The following is a 23,435-nucleotide window of genomic DNA, read 5'->3' as shown; positions in this document are numbered from 1 at the left end:
AACACAATGATAATAAGAAAGCCTTCTTCGGTCGTAGCTAGGTCTTAGTGCTTATATTTATTTATGTGATTTTATATACTTCTCCGAATTCAACCAGAATGTGCGTCGAATTAATTTTCGGTCATAACACAGCATGAATAAGAATTAGTAATATCACTATTTATATTATATTAATTAATTTAATATAATACTTAATGCTGATTTGCATCTATATACCTATTCCCCCCTAAAAAAACTGTAAAAAATTTATTGCAAAAAATAACACCCCACCCAGGGTTCGAAACCGGGCACCTTCGGAATCTCCGGCCCCGGTAAATTTTCGGTGTATGCATCGTTCGTATTTCTCCATCTTTTATTGTGTTTTTTTCTATTATGGGCATATATTTTCGATTTAAATTTACAGTTCCGCAAACATTTGTCTTTTCGTTATGGAGTTTTATCAAAAGGAACAGGGAAGTATACCAGTTATCTATGTATAATTTTTTACCTTGACCGCGAAGATCTCCAAGTAATTTTTGTACGACAGTTCCAGATACACCTAATCCTTTACTGATTGAAGACATATTCTTCTCTTTGCCTGTATAAATCTCCAAGTTATAGACGTATCCAGTTTTGGAGTCGCAACATTTATATATTTTTATACCAAGGCGGGCTCTTTTAGTCCGATTATACTGTTTCCAGCCGAGTCAACCTTTGAATAGAAGAAGTGACTCATCAATGCAAATGCATTCTTCTGGTCTATATGCAGCTTGAAAGCGTTCTACGAGATACTCGAGAACAGGTCGAGTCTTGTGTAACTTGTCTGTAGATGCATCAAAAATTTCACCACAATGAAGTAACTTATAAATTGACTGGAATCTTCCTAATTTCATGAATTTGCCAAAGAAAGGAGTTTCAATAATAGCATTTGTCGACCAGTACATTTTGTAACCTGGCTTTTTTACTATGCCCATGGTAATAACTAATGCGAAGAATGTATAAAGTTCATCAACAGTCAACTCAGACCAAGATAATATTCTTGAATATATTTTTGAAAATTCATAAAGTTTATTTCTTTTCTGCGCTTGATAGATATTGGTTTGCGATGTAATCATATCTATCATTTCTTCATCGAAAAAAAATGTAAATATTTCAACAGGAGTGCTACGACTATTCAAACTGTTTAATTGAATCCCTGCATTACGGTCAGAGAATGGACGAATTTTCGGGTCAAAAATTTTATTTTTAGTCTACGTGAAATCAGCTTTAAATTTTTTTAGCCGTGTAAGCAGGGGCTTTTCAGATTCTTCAGCAGACTCTTCATTGTAAGAAATCATTTCGATATTATTTCCTACATTCATCAACGAATTATTAGTAATGACGGAAATATTATCAAAAGATTGATCTAAAGAATCACTTTTTGATTTTGTAACTTTTAATTTTGATTTTGTCATTTTTGCAAAATACAAATAAAACTAACTTAATTAACAAGAAAAAGCAAAACAAACTACAACTCCTGAAAGAATGTTGACAAATGTAAGTATTTTTTGCAAGAAGAAAGAAACTATAAAGAGGAAAAAAGTACGAAAATTATGAAAACAAGAGTAAAGAAATGATTCAAAAGCTGTATAAATAGCATATATGATGCTTCTGCTTTACAGAATACATCCGCGCAAATGTGCCTAATGTTTGTTTACACTAAGCATGCGAGTACGGCCGAGCGATGAGCAACAACGTTTGGCCGTATTTATATAACTTTGTATTTATCGGTAGGTAATGCAACGTATGATTTCGACACTGTATACTCATTCTTTTTTTTGTCAAGTACTCACGTGAGTATTCGACGAAGAAAGAATGAATATTGGAATATACAGTATTGGAATCATACGTTGCGTTACCTACCGATAAATACAAAGTTTAACTTTTTTCGAACTTTGACCCTAAATAACTTCTGAACAGGTGAACGTATCGACCAGGGATTTATGGCAAATAATTTCTTTGTTTATACCCTTTCAAACGATATACTACAATATAGAAAATTCAAAAATTTTTTGACTGCCGTTTTGGACCACTCAGTTCGGCCCCTGTCTACCACTGAAAGAGTTAAATGAGTAAACGAACGTGACACTAAAAAATTAAAAATTATAAGTATAATGGAAATGGGTGACATACATCAAAATGTAGTGCCTAAAATCCCGATTGGTTTTATTCAGTAAATTTTATTCATTAAAAAGTATTAATTTGTTCTCATGATATTCAAGTTACTATACGTATGTAGTACATTGGTCCTAAAGTGCGCGCGTATGTGTGCGTGTGTATTTTTAATATATTTTTACACATTTTAATCTCCTAATAAATAATTTTATATATGTATAAAAAAATTTTTTATGAAAAGTTTTGTTTAGAACACATTCAAATAACATTTGATCAAATGCGATTTAAGTAATGATACGATCGCAAACACAATATAATTCTGTAGTTTATTTTTTTATAAGAGCTATACTAAAAATTTATGTTTTTAAGAATTTTTTATAAGGTAATTGCTCTATATGGCAATTGGTAATTCAATGTTTTGGTAAAAGAATTTTTTATATGGTAATACTATACTAACTGTGCCTTATCTAAGCATTGTTTTTTTAAGTTTTTGTTGATTGATAGTAAAAAATTAAAAATTGACCAGATTTAAAGTAGAAAATATTTCTAAACATTAATTTGGGACAATTTTAAATATTTTGTAGATGCAGTGAAGATTTTTATAAAAAGTACCATTTAAATCGTATTGGGTCATTGATAACAGAATACACAAATTGAACAATCAACCATTGTAAACAAGTCACGTTAATAGCTCTGACGACATACTACCTAGATAGCCAAACGTGAAAACTTAATCTAAAGCAAATCATTGCACAGATTAAATTGCTTGTCATTTTTGCTATTGATTTTTATTTAATGCGACAAAAATCGTTTAGTCAATTCAGTATCATATGCTGAGTTTTATCATTGAGCAAATATGGAACAATTATTGCAGTTAATCTGCGATAAGTATATTGTCGATAAGTTGTTGGAAACTTGTCATTATTATATTTTGAAAACTGTTTATAGCAATCTGTGAGCAACAATTTCCATTTAAGATGTGATAAATATAATAGTTGTGATGAGTTGTTAGGAACTTATATTCTGGAAACTGGTAAGAATGTATTCTTACCAGTGACAAGAAGATACTTGTTTCTGTGGCTTTGCTGAAAATAGAATGAGAATATTTGTGACAAGGTGCCGCCAACCTGCAGTTATTTAACTGAGATCATAACTATAGCCTTATTTGTTCAATTTTATTCATCATGTAACTATTACTTACAAAAGGAGCTCTCGACTAACGAGTCACCAATTTTAATAAAATTTTATGGGTGTGTACACAGAAAAAAATTTAGTATCAAATCATCAATTTTTGTTTCATATATAAGCCAGAATATAAAATCTTCTTGGAAGAATTTATGATCTTAAACAGATTTTGCTTACATCAAGGAAATTTTTCTCTTCGTGTAAGCAAATTGTATCTGTTTAAGATTATAAATTTTTTGAAGAAGATTTATATTCTTGCTTATATATGAAAAAATGATTGTTGATTTGATATAATTTTTTTTCTGTATAGTGTATTCACACATTTACTACAGTAAAACCGTAAGTTACGATATTTTAGGCATTTTCGAGAAAATAACGATTAAATATTTTCAGTACCTATAGTACCGTTACAGCTTTTAGTTTTTTTCCAAGATTTAGATTAAGAAAGAAAATCAATAACAAAACCGTTTTACTCGGGGACCGTTGTAGGTATAATATGACGATTTTCCTAACGCTGGACGCTATGCCGCTGACTCAACAATCGTTCTTTTATAACGGTACTAATAGTATTAATAGTTCTTTTTTTGTCTAAACCTTGTAAAAAAACTAAAAGCTGTAACAGTACTATAGATGCTGGAAATATTTAATTGTCATTTTCTCAAGATTGCTTAAAATATTTCAACTTACAGTTTTACTGTAGTAAATGTATGACTGAATACTACACACGCATAAAATTTTATTAAAACGGTGACCTGTTAGTTGAGGGCTCCTCTTGTTAGAAACAGCAAGTAAGCTGTAAGCTGTATTGGGTACTAACAATAAGCTATATAGATAGTACAGTTACCTTATTTTAAATTTATGAAGATTTTTGAAAAAAATATATTTTAAATCTCTTTAGATTTTACAAATTTTTTCGGAATTTATAGAATAAGGAATCTTAGAAATTTGAGAATACTTTAGAATTTAAATATATGTATGTATAAAAAATTTTAGAAAAAATGTAAATTTTTTTCAATTTCTAAAAAGTATTTTAATGCATATAAAAAATCTCAGAAATTTTCTGAAGTATTACAAGATTAAACAAAAATTTTGAAAAATTATGTGAATATAATAAGTGAAATTCGGATCAAATTATATGAAAAGTTTTAAGAAAAAGTTTCATCAAAGAAGTAATTTAACAAAAGTTGTTATGTTTAGATCTATCTTCTTTTAAGTGTGAGCAAGAAACCGTGAAGCATCATATATTGTATATTACAGCGATATCGTGGCCGCCAATGGAAGGTACACCTGGCATGTCCAAATCTTCGCGTCATCGGGCCGTTCGTGACGTGTACGATTTCAGGATGTCCAATTGGTTTGTTGGGGCGGCGAATAGTCCGAAGGATCTAGCGATACTTATCGATAGCGCAACCTACACTTCTGATCGAAATCGACGACTGACGGTAGCCACGACAAAGGTCATTCTAGATACTCTAGGCCCGAACGACTACGTAAATGTGTATCGTTACGGTGAGACCGCCGAAGAGATCGTGCAATGCTTCAAAGACAGCCTAGTGCAGGCGTCGCCTGAAAACATCCACGAAATAAAGGCAGCCCTAAGCACTGTGAAGCACGAAGACACCGCGACTAACATCTCGGCCGCGCTCAGCACCGCTTTTGAGATCCTCCACAAGTATAACCGCACTAGCCAGGGTAGCCAGTGCAATCAGGCTATTATGCTGATTACCGCCGATACTGATGGCCCGCCTACGGAGGTGATCAAGCGGTATAATTGGCCGCACATGCCCGTGCGGCTCTTTACCTATCTCATCGGTGGCGATAAGAGTCCTGATCTCCAGAATACGGCTTGCACTAATAAAGGTAACGGAAATTTTGACTTTACCTTAATATGTATGTATATGTCCTCCATATTGAATTTATAAAAACTATTTAAAAAATTTTTAATGGATAGGAGAGAGTAGGGCAAATTGGACCTAGCTGCAGTTTTTGTTCTCTATAAGGCGCAAGTAAAGTCCGATCGTAAAACTGAAGTTGCTAACGGAAAGATAATTTAATTTCCTTCATTTTTGCTTTAGACCGATTTTTGCATTTTGGCGTATCTCTTATCTGTGTTAAACTATAACGGAAAATGTAAAAATGCTTTTTCCTAAACTATTAGTTCCAAATCGGACCACCCCCTGATCGAAATCGGACACCTCCATTTTTATCAATTTTTAAATAAAAGTTCAAAAGAATACAATGTATTTTTTTTAATATTTAATAAAAACGAGCAATTTGATAGTAAAAAATAAACATTTTATAAAAAAAAAAAAAATTAGTAACAACTTGAAATAAAGATAGGCAATGAGAGTCTACGCGGTTGTTTGTGCGTATATGTAGAACTAATTTATTCTAACATTAATATCTAGTACAGAAAATAACAAACGTTTTGGCCCGATTTTTGATTATCTTCAGCAAATATACAAAATTAACGGAGAAAGCTCAACCTTATCATATGGCGAATGCAATAACTCTATCCTATTCAGGTGTTAATTCGAGTGATTACACCATATTAAATTGTGACAACAAGCATCAGTAAGAAGATTGATTTTGTATAAGTTACAACTGTTGAAATTACTACTAGGCCGTTTGGTAGGTTTTCATCTCAATACAGAGGAATACATGGGTTTTCTCAATAACTTTTCTATTTCCAATAAGACAGTACAAAATGCTGTACCAGCTACATACAGATCTAACGACGGTTTCCGCAAGTCTGAACGCAGTGATACAAGAGACGAGACACACGCTACGCTCACTCTCTCTTAATCCTCTAGATGGAGTTTTGCTATTCACTGCCTAATATAAATGTACACTTATATCTCAACACGCCTCCTTACATTTATATTAGCATCTTTCTATCACATTAAATTACTTTATATTTAACATACTTCTAAACTTTTTAAATTTGTCTTTACTCAACGACTTTGTAAATATATCAGCTATATTTTGTTTAGTGTCAACTTTTACCACATCAATAACGCCTTTCATATAATTCTCATTCACAAAGTGATAATGAACTTCTATAAATTTTGAATTCTTTGTAAAATTTCCATACTTAGCAATACTTAAAGTACCTGAATTCCTCAAATATTTTAATAGGTTTATCAATATAAACATCAAAATTTTCCAAAATATCTTTCATAAATTTTATCTCGCTTACAGCCTTGGATAACGCTACATATTTAGCAGAAGTGGAAGACTTTGTTACACTACTCTGTTTTCTAGATTTCCAAAATATTACATTATTAAAGAATTTTACAATATAGCCTGATATCGATTTCCTATCTACCGTATCACCTGCCCAATCTACGTCTACAAAACAATCAAGAATATCAGTATTTTCATTTCTTTTGTATGTTAACTTCAGATTTCTTGTTAAATATAAATATTTCAGCACTCTTAAAGCATATTGATAATGGGTCGCATTATAACAATTCTGAAATCTACTTAAATAATTAACACTTAAATAATTAACACTAAAACTTATGTCAGGCTTAGTTCCTGAACTTATATATAAAAGTGCTCCAATTATACTTCTATATTGAATATCACTAGATACATCGTTTGCTTGTTCCAATTTTAAACTAATTTCCATCGGTGTGTTATATAGTTTTGAATTTTCAATTCGTTATTTTTTACCTAGTGATTCAATATAAGATTTCTGATTTAAACTCATAACATTTCTTTCATAATCATATTCAATATTAATTCCTAGGTAATATTTAACCCATATTTTTCATTTTAAATCTGTTTGACAGTAATTTCTTAATTTTAACTATTTTCTTTTTGCAACAAATCAATAAATCGTTAACAAATATTATCAAATATATCTTCACTAGCTAAAACATATAAACAATAGTCATATTTACTTTGCTTAAATCCTAACTTCTTCAAAAATTTGTTAAAACACTCATACCAGACTCTAGGGCTTTCTCGCAAACCATACAAGGCCTTTTCCAATTTACGAACTTTACTTGAACCGTTTTCATAACCTCTTGGTTGTTTAACATAAATTTCTGATAAAACCTTACTGTTTAAAAATGCTGTTTCTACATTCATTTGTTCTATAATTAAGCTCTTTTGGCAACAAAATGACAATAGAATTTTTAGTGTTTGCATCTTCGCCACTGGTAAATATATATCATCCACTACTTCTTTTTGTTGATAACCTCTTACAATCAATTTAGCTTTAAAATTATTTTCAGATTTCTTTGTAAAAACCCATTTTACATCTAAGATTTTTTTATTCTTAGGCTGATCAACTAATCTCCAAGTTTTATTTCTACTTAAACAATTAAACTCTTTATTCATTGCTTGTTTTCAAAATTCTGATTCATCACAATTTATCGCATCCTCAAAATTATTCGGGCTATTTGCACTATAATAATTTATATAAATACAGTTATTATAGTTTTCATCGTACCTAGAGGGCCTTTTCTTTACTGTACTTGACCTTTTTAATTCTTGAACCTGTTCATCATCTTGTTTTTGTTCTGTACCCGACTCAGTTCCATTTTTGTCCACTCTAATTCCTGCTCAACATCCGTCTCTGAACAATCATCTAAATTTTCATCATCTTTTACAGAATCATTTAAATTTTCACATTCATCAAAACCTATACATCTTATATCATTTTCTACTATATCGACATATCTTGCAATCATAATTCTATTATTAATCAACACTCTATAATCAACTTCGCTATAACCTAGCAGAATTTCTAAATCAGCTTTTCTATCCCATTTTGAAGATCTATTTTGTTCCGGTACACGTACAAATACCCTACTACCATACATACGTAAGTGTTTTGCATTAGGTTTTTTATTGAACAATATTTCATAAAGTGTTTTTTTTCAATAGTATTATCTAGTGTTCTATTTTTAAGATACGCTGCTGCAAGAACTGCCTCTGGCCAAAATCTAACATGTACTTTTGCATCTGCTAACAAACACCTAGCTGTGTTCATAATTGATCTGTTATATCTTTCAGCCGTTCCATTTAATTCATGTGCGTACGGTGGACACGGATCCATAACAATTCCTTTTTCTCTGATTAACTGATAAATATTTTTATTTAAATATTTTTTCCCGTTGTCACATCTAAGTTTTTTAATAGTTTTACCGGTTTTATTTTCTACCTCATTCATGTATTCTACTAAACATTTATAAACTTCCTCTTTGGACTTTATTACAAAAACTTTGGCAGCTTTGCTATAGTTGTCACTAATAAAATATTTTTCGCGGTTTATATCCGGATTTCTATGTGGTCCATTTACATCAGTGTGAACAATTTCAAAAATTTTTTTGGTTCTACTTCTATTATTCTCAAAAGGTAAATTGTGCATCTTATTTACTACACATACTTTACATTTCATATATTCAGAGTCAATCTCACTAGGTATACCATCTAATAACTGATTTTTGCACAAAATGTGTAAATAATTAAATTTTACATGACTTAATATACGATGCCATTTTTCTTTCAAACTCATGTTACTAAATTTATTATACTTGCTCATTACATTAACCTTTAATTCGTCATACATAAAACTTGTCATTATATAGTCTATTTTCTTTCCACGCTATTGCAAGAAGTTTATTAAATTTATTATAAATCTTTAAACTATTACCCGCTAACACAATTGTATTTCTTTCTGTTACCTGAGAATAACTAATTAAATTTTGTTTCATTTTTTTTACATAAAATACATTCAATAATGTTACCTTTACTTTTTTATCATAAACTGTGAATAAAATATTTACTGTTCCAACTTTCGTTGCTTTCAATATTCAACCATCCCCAACTGTAACGTTAATTTATTCAATGTTGTACATTCGCTAAAATATTTTTCGTTATTTATAATATGGTCAGTACATCCACTGTCTAAAAGCCAATGTATTTGATTACTATCCTTAACCTCTCTATTCAATAAGTTTACTTCAACTATAGTGTGGAACACTCCTCCCCCTGCTGTTTTTTGTCTGCTCTGGTTTCGCTGTCAATGCTGACTTCCACTACGTAGATTATAATTTCCTTCGCTGCCGCCCATGCCGTCGTTGCCGCGCCTGTGGTAACCGCCACCTCTCCACGTGCCTCGCTGCTGTTTTCTTCTATGCATGTTGCCACGTCGTGATCCGCACCATGAACCCTTGTTACTCTCGATATAGTTCTTATAATGTCCAAATTTTCCGCAAGTAAAACATCCTTGATCCTTCGGATCTCTCCATTCTCGATTTTGTTTTGATTCCGCAACAAATGCATTTGATTTGGAATTTGTACTATCACTTTCTTTAATTTTCAGTTCAAGCATTTTTATTTTGTTCTTCACATATTCAACGGTTTGATCTTCTGCCTTGAGTGTATCTATCAAATCTCCGATGTAGCTGTAAGATTCCGGCAAAGTCCTTAACATATAGTTCAGTTTTTTTTTTCTTTAACTCTTGCACCTGCTGCCTTGAGTTCATTTACAGATTTTTCAAAATCATAAAAAAATGTTGCAGAATCACTATAGTCCTTTAGCTTTATTTTTTCTAACTTGTTTCTTAATACTATTTGTAAAGCTGTTGACTCCTTCAGATACGTCTCGTCGAACTTTTTAATTATAACGTATGCTGATTTTTTATCGCACACAAATTCCAACTGCTTATTTGAAATTGCAATGTAGATGTAATTTAGAGCTTTTAAATTATTTTGTTCTCAATCATCATCATTGTCTGTACTTAACTTTTCTCTTGTTATTACCATGTCACATTTTTTCATTCTCAAGTACATTGTGATTCTTTTTTTCCAACTACCATAATCTTCAGCGTTAAATACTGGTATTCTATGTGTCTTGTGCACTTTCATCATTTTGCGAAACTTTATTCTCCTTTTCTTTTATTTCTTAACCACGTGCTTCTTTTTCTTTCTTTTCTGAGTCACGTGCTTTTCCTTCTATTTCTTAACCACTTGCTTTTCTTCAACCACGTGTTGCTACCATGTTGAAATTACTGCTAGGTCGTTTGATAGGTTTTCATCTCAATACAGAGAAATACACGGGTTTTCTCAATAACTTTTCTATTTCCAATAAGACAGTACAAAATGCTGTACCAGCTACATACAGATCTAACGACGGTCTTTGCAAGTCTGAACGCAATGATATAAGAGATGACACGCTACGCTCACTCTCTCTTAATCCTCTAGATGGCGTTTTGCTATTCATTGCCTAATATAATTGTACACTTATATCTCAACCATGGGCGCCGATTTTCCAAAATTTCAACGGGTGCACGAACAAAAATTTGATTATATAGGTACTGTGGCAGAAATCCAAAATTATCATTTTTAATTTTTTAAAATACATCTTTATTAAAATTTGTATATACGTAACCTTTAATAAAAATAAAATTTGAAACTGGTATGTTTTAAAATCCGGATACAGATAACCTTTAATAAAAATAAAACTTTAAATTAAAAAATTTAAAAACAAACTATGAGCTTAATTAAAATAAGCATAGGTATAGAGTACGAGTTTTTAGTTTTAACGGTTAGCGACGCGATGGAACGTATTCCATCTCACAGCCGAAAAGTCTATAAACTCATTTGCTATATTTTCTATATTTATAGCGCATGTTTCTTCTTGGTGAACATGTAAAATTGCTAAATCATTCAATCTTTGTTGCTTCATAGTTTGACGAATATAAGTTTTAAGTTTTCGTAGACAGGGAGAATGATCGCTCTGTTGTACATGTTGATGTAGGAATTGTCACCAAACAAGTTATAAACCGTTTGAATTCACTTAGCATTTCACCGGTTATATGGTCATTTTTGTGATTTCGGAAAAAAATCAGTACATTTTCATTCAAATTTTCAACTTTGGAACCTTCTTGCTTAACAATGTCAAGAAACATACCACCATGTAATTTCAGGCGTTCTTCATCAAAATCGTATCCATAAAAGTTGGTGACAGTCTTCACATCTTCTGAACCCGTCGCAAACCGTTCTATTTTTGTTAAATGGTTCACTGTGTCAGACTGAAATTTAGCATTAAGACTACTCAATGTTTGATCAACTACTTCGAAAAATGTCTGTCGGTATTTATCTTTGGGAGTCTTAAAATAGTGAGTAGTTGATGATAAGTCATCAAAATGACGGGAAAGTTTTCTTTTGCGAAGCAGGACTGGCTGCTCGATTTCTAATTCTGTGCATCTCTTCAAAGTGCCGTCCCACAGGAATTCAAAATTATTTTCTCGTTGTTGTTGTAATGCTTTTTTTTAAATGTCGACACTATTAATAACATCCTGTAAGTAAAGACCCTTTTCTTGAAGTTGAGAATTTAATATTTCTATCCTAGCAGAAACACGCTAATCATCAATTGGAGGAGAAAAACGTTCTCAAACTTTAACATTTGTTTGAAAAAACCACTTGCTTTGGCACCAGGTTCTCCTCGTTCTTTACTTAATTTGTTAAGAAATGTCAATAAAACTTTATAGTTGGATTCAATTATTTGCAAGGAAATAATTCGTAGGCACCATCTCGTTGGGCAAAATGGACGCAGTTGATTTATATCTGTCAGGTTATTAAGTGACTCTGCTTCATCTTTTTGCAGCTTGTTGAAACATGCAACTTGTTTAGGCAAATTTCCGACGAACGCTATCAACTCTTTCATTAGTGTTAGAAAATCTCGGATAATGGGAATACCCTGCATTGAATCCCGTACAACTAAGTTAAGTATAGGAGCTGAACAAATAGTGCTCGTGGCTTGTCGCTTTTAATTCTAGTTTGTAGCCCAGATACGTTTCCGCTTACAGCACTTGCGCCATCGTAACATCGTTCTCTGCATTTATGAATGTTCAATGAAAATCTTGATAAAATATTTTTGATAATTATATGTAATGTTTCGGCATTGGTTTCCGCGGTTTCGTAAAATCTCATAAAATATTCATTTACAGACAAATTTTCATCAACTGTTTTGAAACAAATGGATACCTGTTCTTTCACAGATATGTCAGCGGTTTCATCTATCATGATGGAATAAAATTCAGACGATTTGATGTTGTTTAGAAGGGATTTTTGAACATTTTTTGACATGATGGTTTTGATATAATTTCATTTAAAATATTGTGCGATAGCCACTTATACTTGGTTCTACTCAACCAAGACTTCAGAGCAGAATTGTCTTCTGTTTTCAAAAGAAGCAATTGTCGGATATTTGACCTTTCATTAGTGTACCCTCTAATCGCGAGCCCTTGTACCAAGAAACGCAGTGAAGTTGTAATCCCGAGCAATGCATTTCTAGCCGTTTTTATTTCTATTAATTTGGCGTCACTTAAGCATTGTGCGACATTTGCACCTGTTTTTATGGATTGAACAGCTAAAGAGCAAGCCCGATGTACCGAACTTTTCTCATGTACGCGAAATCGTTTAAGAGCCTTTAACCAACTATTGAATCCATCATTCACAATGCGATTTTTGTTCTGAACCAGATAACTTAGACAACGGTGATTTTATTTCCTTGACAGCTTTGACGCATATCTTACAGAAGATTTTTTTATTCTCGTATATAATCCAAGGAATTTTTTTCATCCACTGACTTCGAAAACGTCTCCTAGAAAAATTCACTATTTTGGGTGTTGCTGTTGTCACAGCATAAATTAATGTTGATCAAACAGCCTCACTAGGTTTTTTAGTTATTTTAATTATATACTTATCTATAATTCTCTTGATATTACATAGCTGTAGCATTTATCTGAAACATTAATGTAGGTTTCTAGGTATTCTTAATGTCATCTAATAACGGGTTATGAATCGTCGTAAGAAAAGTGAGGTAAGAAAAGACCACGAAATTCAGAGAGCTGCGGAAACACAGTGCGTGAAAGATGGTCTCTTACACATCGCGTTGGCCCGACTTTTGTGTCCCTTTCTTACACCTTTAGTCACAACGATTCATGACGGCTACCGATGATCCGAAAATAACACACTTTCTCCAGCATTCAACTCCTTAAAGAAATTTTACATTAGAGATATAAGGCATTCACTATTCAGTTTTAATAGAGATCAAATAATATCCGGTTTAATCAAGCCGGTTGGGTACTTAGGCGTACGTTTATTTAAAACTCTAATAGAAACCTAACCTAGTAATAGTGATGCAAACTCGAGCCAGCTAGTACCCAAGCATTACGGCAGAGGAAACCATAGACATAGGATCTTTAGACTGCACATGTCTGTTTCTACACAGTCTACACAGTCTACACATGCTTTGTACGCATGCGCAAACGAGAAAGAACGCACAGTCACAGACCATCCTTTCCTATCCGAGCATACCCCTACTCCTTGATGGTTCAGTCTAGATATACTATGTCCATGGAGTAGGAGAATAGGAGGCTAAACTCAGCACTCCAATTACGTTCTCGTTTCGTGTTCCCTATTGGGAGGATGGTCGCTGAAAAGAATAACTTCTTACGGATGAGCGCCATTTGTAATAATTAGTCTAACTTGACTTTTCATGTATTTTCATAGAGTTCAGTGTTTTTACCCGAATATTTGAAAGAGATATTGAAATATTTATTTATTTGTAAACCAAACATAGAAATGGCGTGTTGGATTTGAGGATGTACCACGAAAGGTGGAAAAAGTGGTATTTCGGCAAAAAAAAGTCTTTTTACAGCTTTTACTGTAAGTAACATGGAATAATAATTTGTGAAAATGTTCTATGTTTTTTAAGTTTATGTTGTTACTCAAGTTTATGTTGTTACATAAGTTTATGTTAATTTATGCATCTGTTAATGTATATGATGGTGATAAATAAAAAGGAAATAAACATAGAAACGGATATTTAATGAACCACTAAGTTTATATTCTCTTATAATGAAAATGTACAATTATTTAAAAAAAGTTGAATAGATATATCAAATAAACTTTTATCGTACAGCATTAAGTAATTATAAAGACTTAAAGTTACTTTGATACAAATTGAAATATAAATCTCAGACTTTATATTAAACTATTTGATATCAGAGTAAATAAACAAATAGTCTTCAAAAATCGAAATTAATTATTGGTTTTCTTTAATAACTCGGTCGATTCCATTTCATTTGTCAAATTTAATTATCGATGTAAAATCCTTAATTTCCTTAATTTCCTTGGATGCACACTTATTTCATCCTTAAAATATACCCTAGTAGCATAAAATATTGGTTCAATATTGGGAAATCATGTCAACCCAATATTATCTATGTGAATTGATTTTCAATATTGGTCCAATATTGCAAAGTATGATATCGACCCTTATTTAACCAATATTAAAAAAAAAAATAAATACAATATTATATATTGGTTGTGCATTGGGTTTTCAACATTGGTCCAATATTAGAAGGTTGACACTTTAACCAATATTAGTCCAATTTTTTTTTTAACCCAAGCGGTCACCCATCCAAGTCGCGACTCCGGTGAACGTTGTTTGACCTGTGTGATCGCTGCGAACATCCTTCGTGATGACCTGTGAAAGCTTTGTGCTGATACTTGTATATAACTGGTAGATCAGGTCAATATACGTTATCAAAAAAATGGAATATATATAATTAAAGGACATTATTTACATAAACAAATATAAAATTATAGTTTTTTTTACTAATTTCACAAATGCGGAATAGTATCTGGAATAACTTTTCTGTTATTTGTTTGAGTAAGAATGCAATTAGAAAATATATGTCAATATAATACAAATTAAATATAAAAAATTTTTATAAAAAATTTTTATAAAAAAAAATTTTTTTAAACAATTGAAAAATATTGTTTGTTTATTGGAATGTAGATTGAGGTTTCTTCATTTATGGACCTATTTCGTTTATTGATAATATTTACAATACAATTATTGACTCGTAACATTGGCAGCACATTAATATTTCTTTTATAACCAATATTCGCTTTAGATTTGGAAATCTTGACCAATAATGCGCTTCCAATATAAGTGCAATATTGTACCATTGTTAACTCGTAACATTGGCAGCACATTACCGTTTCTTTAAAAAACAATATTCGCTTTTGATTGGCAAATATTGGCCAATGCACTTCTAATGTAAGTGCAATATTGTACAATTGTTGACTCGTAATATTGGCAGTACATTACCGTTTCTTCAATAAACAATATTCGCTTTACATTGGCAAATCTTGGCCAATGCACCTCCAATGTAAGTGCAATATTATACAATTGTTGACTCGTAATATTGGCAGTACATTACCGTTTCTTCAATAAACAATATTCTCTTTACATTGGCAAATCTTGGCCAATGCACCTCCAATGTAAGAGCAATATTATAAAATTGTTGACTTGTAATATTGGCAGTACATTACTATTTCTTTAATAAACAATATTCGCTTTACATTGGCAAATCTTGGCCAATGCACCTCCAATGTAAGAGCAATATTGTAAAATTGTTGACTCGTAATATTGGCAAAACATTGTCATTTCTTTAATAAACAATATTCGCTTTACATTGGCAAATCTTGGCCAATGCATCTCCAATGTAAATGCAATATTGTTTATTAATTGGCGAGCAATATTACAAGTACATGTGCAATTGATTCTATGACCAATATTGGCTCTTTATTGGGAAATATTGGCCAATGTACTTCCAATATAACCAATGTTTCACCAATGTTAACCAATGTAAAGCCAATGTACTGTGCTACTAGAGTATATACAATTACAAGGAGTATAAATATATATACCATAAATATATGTACAGTTAAAAAGAGTATAAATTAAACAGTATCTAATGTTTTCAAAATTTCATTTAAATTATTAATACTTGATACTTTAATATATCTTGAAAAAGGCATAATCTCATTATTGATATAAATATTAATATGTAAATTTGGAAAGACAGCAATTCTTTTTCTTATGCTAAAATCACTTTCAACTTTAAATCACTTTCAAAATCAAAGAATTTGTCGTTTCCAGTCAAAAATCCCCAATCCGAAGAAGGCAGCTCCACTAAATTCAAGTTCTGTTGCAAATATTTAAATTTAATTTCATCTGATGCATGATATATTTCCGTGAAATTTCTTTCCATTATATCCCTAAAATGTAAGTTTTCGTATTAATTACTAATCAAATATACTATTTCATAATTATTATGTACTTTTTTATAATATTTATACCTCTGTCGCTTGTTTGACGCAACTTCTATTTTCCATTTCCGATTATTGGACTCAGCTTGTAACACGATGTACACAATTTACGATTAGTTCTCAATTAATATTACTTTGTTGTTAAAAATGTTGCAATACAAATGATATTTTCCAACATTTTCTTTCAAAATCGGAGTAACAACTGGCATCTCGTGTATGCGATGTATGCGTGATGTATCGTGAGTTCATGACATTTTACATGTGTGAGAGGCTTTTAAAGATGGCGACCATCGATAAGAAGTTATTCCGTTTAGCGTACTTCCTCCCAATAAGGTACATAAATCAGGAACACTTTTGCTTCGCGCGCGCTATCGAGTTCGGTCTCCTATTCTCCTACTCCATGACTATGTCTATGTTCTATAGAAGTGAAAAGATATTACCATGACTATGACTAAACGGTTCGATTTACGCTGAAGTTATAACATCAACGTTATGAAACTGACCAATCACAATCTTTCCATTCTTTAGAGGAATACTTATGATTGGGTAGTAACATCCCGAGTAAAACAGGGAGTCATCACGACGTCAAATTGATATCAAAGTGGCTGCAAAATAATCATTAAAAGTCACTTTTCAATCAATTACGATTCATTTTGATGTCATTTTGACACAATTGTGAATCACTTTGACTCAGTCATTTTGACTTGTTGTTCTGCTTGGGATAACACCGATGTTATAACTTCAGCGTAAATCGGGGCATATAAACGTAGTATATTATAGCGGGGCGTCTCGGTTCTTACTTGTGTGCATGCTTCCCCTACCGTGATGCTCCGAGCCATTATGCTCGGGTATTGGCCGGCTCGAGTTTGCATCTGCCTAGTAATATTATGCATAATTTCAATGGGTGCTCCGCACCCATTGAAAAGTTTCAACGGGTGCACGCGTTTCGATGCACCTACGTAGTCGGCGCCCGTGATCTCAACAACAACGATTTGCCATGCAAAAAGAGGAGATGCCAAGAATACAGTAGTTGACGCTGGCATATGGTTGAAATTCAATGTATAAAAATCCAAATCCACAGCGTTGCCCCAAGCGTCAATAGTTCCGCTCACTGACACAGTCCGATTAATACTGATCAAGGCTTTCGGTGTATAAAAATTAATTTCACAACCTCCCTCCGAGCTTTGACCGCTCCGTCCAATGACCCTGATCGGTACTATTTAAAGTTTTTTTGGTTGTGAGAAGTAACGGTAATTGTTTAAGCGGATGAAACGAATAAGTATATGTCTAGATATATGATTAAAATTATAATCTGTCTAGGATACAAGTATAGGCATGGTGCAAAAATTCTGTGTCTGCTTGTCTATTGAGGTTATTCTCTTGGCGTTTAATATGCAATATTTCCGGAATTAAGCTTTTTCTCAAGTATTGTTTTTTGTCAAGAATTGAAATGTTGTTCCAGTCAAATTCATGGCCTTTGGTTATCCTATGTTCTGTAATGTGTGTTAGTGCTCCTTTTGACGTAATTTTTGTGTTCAAAAATTCTCGTTTTTACTTGTCTGCCCGTTTGTCCTACATACGATGTCTTGCAATCCTTACATAAAATCTTGTAAACGACGTTTCTATTATACAATTTAGGAAGGCTGTCTTTTTATGTCTTTTGATAATTGTCCCTAGTTTATTGAGACTGAAGTACGACAATTCCGTATCAAGATCCTTCGTAATGCTCTTAAACTTAGGTGATACCAAATATATATATGGTACAGTAAACCAGCTAATATTCTTTTCAATGACATTTCCGTTATTATCAATCGGAGTTAATTTTTTCTGTTTGTGTTTTTTGAAAAGGTACTCAAGTCTAGAATTAATGGTATTAAAAATGAAACTACTGAGATAATCGTTGTCAAACAAAACCTTAATGATCAATCTTAAATTATCTTGTTGAAATTCAAGGTGTGATAATAAAAAGGCCCTATCCACCATGCCTATGATTGTACCTCTCTTTTGAGAAAGTGGGTGCTGTGATAGATTATTGAGATATCTTCCAGAGAAAGTGGGTTTGTAATACCAATTGAAAATTAACTTTGTGTATCTTTTTATCAACGTTACATCAAGGAAATTAAGACTGTCCCAACTCCTTTCTAAAGTGAATTGTAGTTTTGGATGGAAGGCGTTAAAATTATTTAAAACAAACTCTTCTGAGAGGCGTGGTATTGCCATGGCTATGTCGTCTACGTATCTTAAGTAAAAAGAAAGAACAAAGCCCACTTTCTCTAATGCTCACTTCTCTAAGTCTCGCATGACAAGGACCGCAATAATCGGTGAGAGAGGTGAGCCCATGGGTGTCCCAAAATTCTGTTTATAGAAAACATTGTTAAATGAAAAGTAAGTGGAATCTGAAACCATTTTTGAAGCCTCTATAAATTTTTCCTTAGGTATGTTGCATTTTTCAGAGATGTTATTCCAACGTTTCAATACATTATTGAAGCCACGTCAATAGGGATGTTAATGAATAAAGAGACAACGTCAAGTGAAATTAGAACATGATCTGCATCAATAGCAGTGTTCCTCAACTTGTTAATAAGTTCAAAACTATTCTCAATGTGACTAAAGCTATTTGGTATACTAGAGATCAGCTTATGTAAAAACGAAGCCAAAGAATACAGTGGACTGTCAATAGAAGAAAACTTTGAACAGTACCGATTTGACAGGGTCATTGGACGGAGCGTTCAAAGTCCGGAGGGAGGTTGTGAAATTGATTTTTATACACCAAAGGTTTATAAACCTTGATCAGTATTGATCGGACCGTGCTAATGAAAAACTATTAACGCTTGGGGCAACGCTGTAGCTTTCGGTTTTTAAACATTGAATTTCAACCATATGCCAGCGTCAACTATTGTATTCTTTGCATCTCTTCCTTTCCGCATGGCGAGTCGTTGTAACTTACACAGAATCAATCTTCTTATTGATGCTTGTTGTCACAATTTAACATGGTGTAATCACTCGAATTAACACCTGAATAGGATAGAGTTATTGCATTCGCTATGTGATAAGGTTGAGCTTTCTCCGTTAATTTTGTATATTTGCTGAAGATGATTCAAAATCGGGTCGAAATGTTTGTTATTTTCTGTACTAGATATTAATGTTAGAATAAATTAATTCTATATATACGCACAAATAACTGCGTAGACTCTCATTGCTTATCTTTATTTTGAGTTTAATATTTGTGAGTCCTGTTAACTTTATTAAATTAGTAACAGTTTATATACGGGGGTTATTTGACAAGTAATGCCCCACATTTTTTTTCTCATAAACTATTTGTTTTACAAAAATGATGTTTATACATATCAAAGAATGATGTTTTATCTACTGACTCTATTTTTCTACATAATCTCCTTCAAATTCTACTGCCTTCTTTCAGCGATTCATTAAAGGCGTGCATGCCCCGTTGGTACCAGTTTTTGCTCTGTTATGAAGCCAGGTTTTCACTGCGCTAATCACCTCTTTGTCGTGGAAGTTTGAGGAAGCCACATTAGTGGCTTCCTCAAACTTCCATTTGTTCGGACCACTAAATTAAAGGATCAGCATACACGCCCTATACAGTAAATCGTTGGAGGAAAGCTTGGAGGAGTAGAACTTGAAGGATATCAAGAGAGACCGGGACTATTCGTAAGACCTTGTTTTTTTTGCGTCTTCTGAATCCTATATTCATTAAAAAAAACATGAGACGGTTTGAAAAGTTGAATCTTTCCTTTCACAATGCCGGTATAGATAGAACATGGAAATGTACTTGCTTTAAAGTACATATAAAAATGTCGACCAATGCCAAATATTTCAAATAGCCCCAAGTCCGGGGTAACTTGAAAATAGTCCGGGAATATTCCGAAATTTGTGTTTTAAAATAAAAAAATGTAAAAAAACTGTTGTGAAGACTTTCATTTGTCAAGAAAAGGATATACAGTGTTATAAAGAAATGTTATATATAATAAAAAAAAATACAAACATACAATAGAGAAATTTATTGCTTTTTTTTACGCCTTTAACGTTTTCGAAACAAGTCAGAGACTATTCGTATTTTGTAATTACATCCATTAAGTATTAAATTGTGTATTTTGGTACATTGAACGCGAATATGAAAAAAATCGTCCGAACGACGATTCAACGTTTGGTTTTTTGAATAGTCTCGGCGTCAACTCGTATTATTAAGTATAATTTACAAAAATAGACATCACACAACAAAATGTAAACATGAAATGTTTCAAATACATTCAACTGGACACGATACATTTAAAGTTTTAAAAAAAAATCTTATTTATCTTACTTAAATTTCAAAGAAATGCTGGCTATCAGAAATTACTTTGACTGTCGCAAAACACATTTTTCACTATCACGACTTCAATATGACGCCGTTGCCAACAAAACTCTGTTAGTTACATCGTTATATTAGGATGTGTTTACAGTATTTAAAGTAAATTATATAATAATATGTATTCATAAAAAGATATTTCCATTTTTTGAATTACCCCGTCTGCCGAATTGCTCCGGTTTCTCCTATGTAGAAAAATAGAGTAATTAGATAAAACATCATTCTTTCATATGTGTAAACGTTATTTTGTAGAATAAATAGTTCGAGAAAAGAAATGTGGGACATTACTTTTCGAGCAACCCTTGTACGTTAGAGCAGAGTGTTGATGGCGTTTGTAGATGCATAAATTAATCGTCGTTTGCTTTTATAAATATTATTAAAATTGATTATGAAAATGTTTATGATTATGATGTTTATGATTAATAGTTTATGCGTCTACAAATACAGTTGACACTTAAGGGATTAAGAAATAGAATTTTTTTTTGCATTTTTGTGATATTGATGATATTTATGTCGTAGGATTTTATGCAAGAATAACGAACACAGACGAGATCCATAATAAAGTTTTTGAGTACGTGAAGGTTTTAGCGCGGCCTATGGTGCTCTATCAGCACGACCATCCTCTTCACTGGAGTCCCGCTTACGTAGGTGGAAAGGTAAGCAATTTATTTCACGTTATTACACATAGATAATTATATTATTATTGTTCAAATTAGGAGCCAAAATGTTACAATGATGCCATCTAACTGCAACCTGTGACACTCTTACAACACACACGCATCACTCTCTCTACTCACTGATTCTAAGACACGGTTTTGTTCACTCAATCTGTTTTACTACATAGTAAAGTATTTAAATCCCAGCAAACACAGAATATAGCTGCAACATTGCATTAGAGTAACACGTGAGGTAACAGATGTTATTTCACAATCATGTAAAGGCAATTTAAAATTGCCTTTATTGGGGTACAATATAACTATTTTATGCAACTGTTTCATTTTTTGTTATTTTCTTGTAATATTAAAATAACAGCAACACAACAAAACTTATATAACAGATTTTATATTTTATCTACATTGTTGTTATATAAAATGTTAAATAATATTTATATTGCATCAGATATAACTATTACATTAAAATTATATTTAAATTTTGAATAGCTTTCTGTAACTTCATTTTGCGACATGCGATTCACGTTTGATATTTTACTTATTCGATGTACGACGATCCAAAATTTCGTGATACGTTCGGATTTCCCATTTGAATAGTGTGATTGAATATGATTGCTAAGGTGGGTTTAGTTAATCTAGAAGATCGAGAGACTATGAAATATTAGAGAGAACGATTGCTGGAAAGCATTCGGCTATGGAATCAAATTAAATGTACTCAAAGCTCTGCTCGTAGAGGTTATGGTATATATTATTTTGTAAATTTTGTTTTTTGCGTGCTAACGCAGCTATATTTATAATATATAAAGGTCGTATTTTTTGTTAGATAGAATTAGTGTAAAAACATGTGTCAACAATTTTCAAAAACTTTATACAAAACACGACCAAACGCGTTAGCTGCATTAAGATGCAACAAACTATTTTTACAAAATAAGCAGCAGAGCTTTGAATGCATTCGGATTCCATGGCCGAATGCCCTTCAGCCATTTTTATGATTATTATTTATGCTGTAACTGATGTATAATACATGTACTATCGGTTTTCATGTGCTTAGAAATATATTTTAGTACGTTGTGAAATTAATTCACTCTCTTGTAATGTAACAGATTTCAAAGTGTTTTTACAATAAAATAATATGTTTTGCACAAGAACACAAATTGCAAGATGTTTATAAAACCAAATACTTGTAAATAAATTTGTTTTTACCTTCCTGCCTTTCTTAAGTTTAAGATATCACCTTTTAGGTAAGAGCAAATTTTGCTTTTGCAAATGTGAGTCTTTACAACTTTTGTCGTGACTATAACTACCCCGTCAGCCAAACGTGAACAAACAGATTATTCGGAGAGTCTGCTATCACCTTCTGTTACCAGAAAGGCAACAGATTTCACACAGACTCTGCAATATCTGCGGTGTCAGCAAACTGCTGTCAGAAATTGGACAGAAACTGTTGGCATTTAATTTCAGCAGAAATCGAGCACATAGTGTGGACAGGACTGTTGTCAGATTGGCGGCAGAAATCAAGCATAACCTGCGCAACACAATCTAACGGCAGACTGGCAGCAGAAATCGAGCACCGCGTGCTGACAAGATCTGACGTCAGATTGGCGGCAAAAAACGAGCCAGATCTACGCAACAATCTAACAGTAGACTGGCAGCACCACGCGAACACGCCGTGCTGCCAGCAGCTTATGTCAGATATGCGACAGAATTAGAGCAAGACCTGCACAACACAATCTGACGGCAGATTGTTAGCACCAATCAAGCACCCCGTGCTAAGAGAACGTGACATCAGATTGACAACACAATTCAAGCATAACCTGCGTAACATAATCTGACGGCAAACTGACATCACAAATCGAGCACCCCGTGCTGTTTTGCATATTAATTTTTAAATTGTGACGTAACTCTTCATGAATTTATTAAGGGCCTTTTCA

The 23,435-nt window shown here is 32.5% G+C and overlaps 1 protein-coding gene across 3 annotated transcripts in view; it reads left to right on the top strand.

Annotated features, from left to right (window-relative positions):
• Positions 1-23,435, top strand: part of LOC105201260 (voltage-dependent calcium channel subunit alpha-2/delta-3) — a 221,783-nt gene that overhangs the window by 16,694 nt on the left and 181,654 nt on the right. For all 3 annotated transcript variants that reach the window (XM_039457857.1, XM_039457858.1, XM_039457856.1), the window contains exons 6-7: positions 4,576-5,178; positions 21,353-21,489. In XM_039457857.1, the coding sequence (XP_039313791.1) occupies positions 4,576-5,178; positions 21,353-21,489 (740 nt within the window). The remainder of the gene's footprint in view (positions 1-4,575; positions 5,179-21,352; positions 21,490-23,435) is intronic.

Source organism: Solenopsis invicta, chromosome 15 (assembly GCF_016802725.1).
Source record: "Solenopsis invicta isolate M01_SB chromosome 15, UNIL_Sinv_3.0, whole genome shotgun sequence".
NCBI classification, from domain to species: domain Eukaryota; kingdom Metazoa; phylum Arthropoda; class Insecta; order Hymenoptera; family Formicidae; genus Solenopsis; species Solenopsis invicta.
This window is presented reverse-complemented; position numbering and strand designations above follow the sequence as displayed.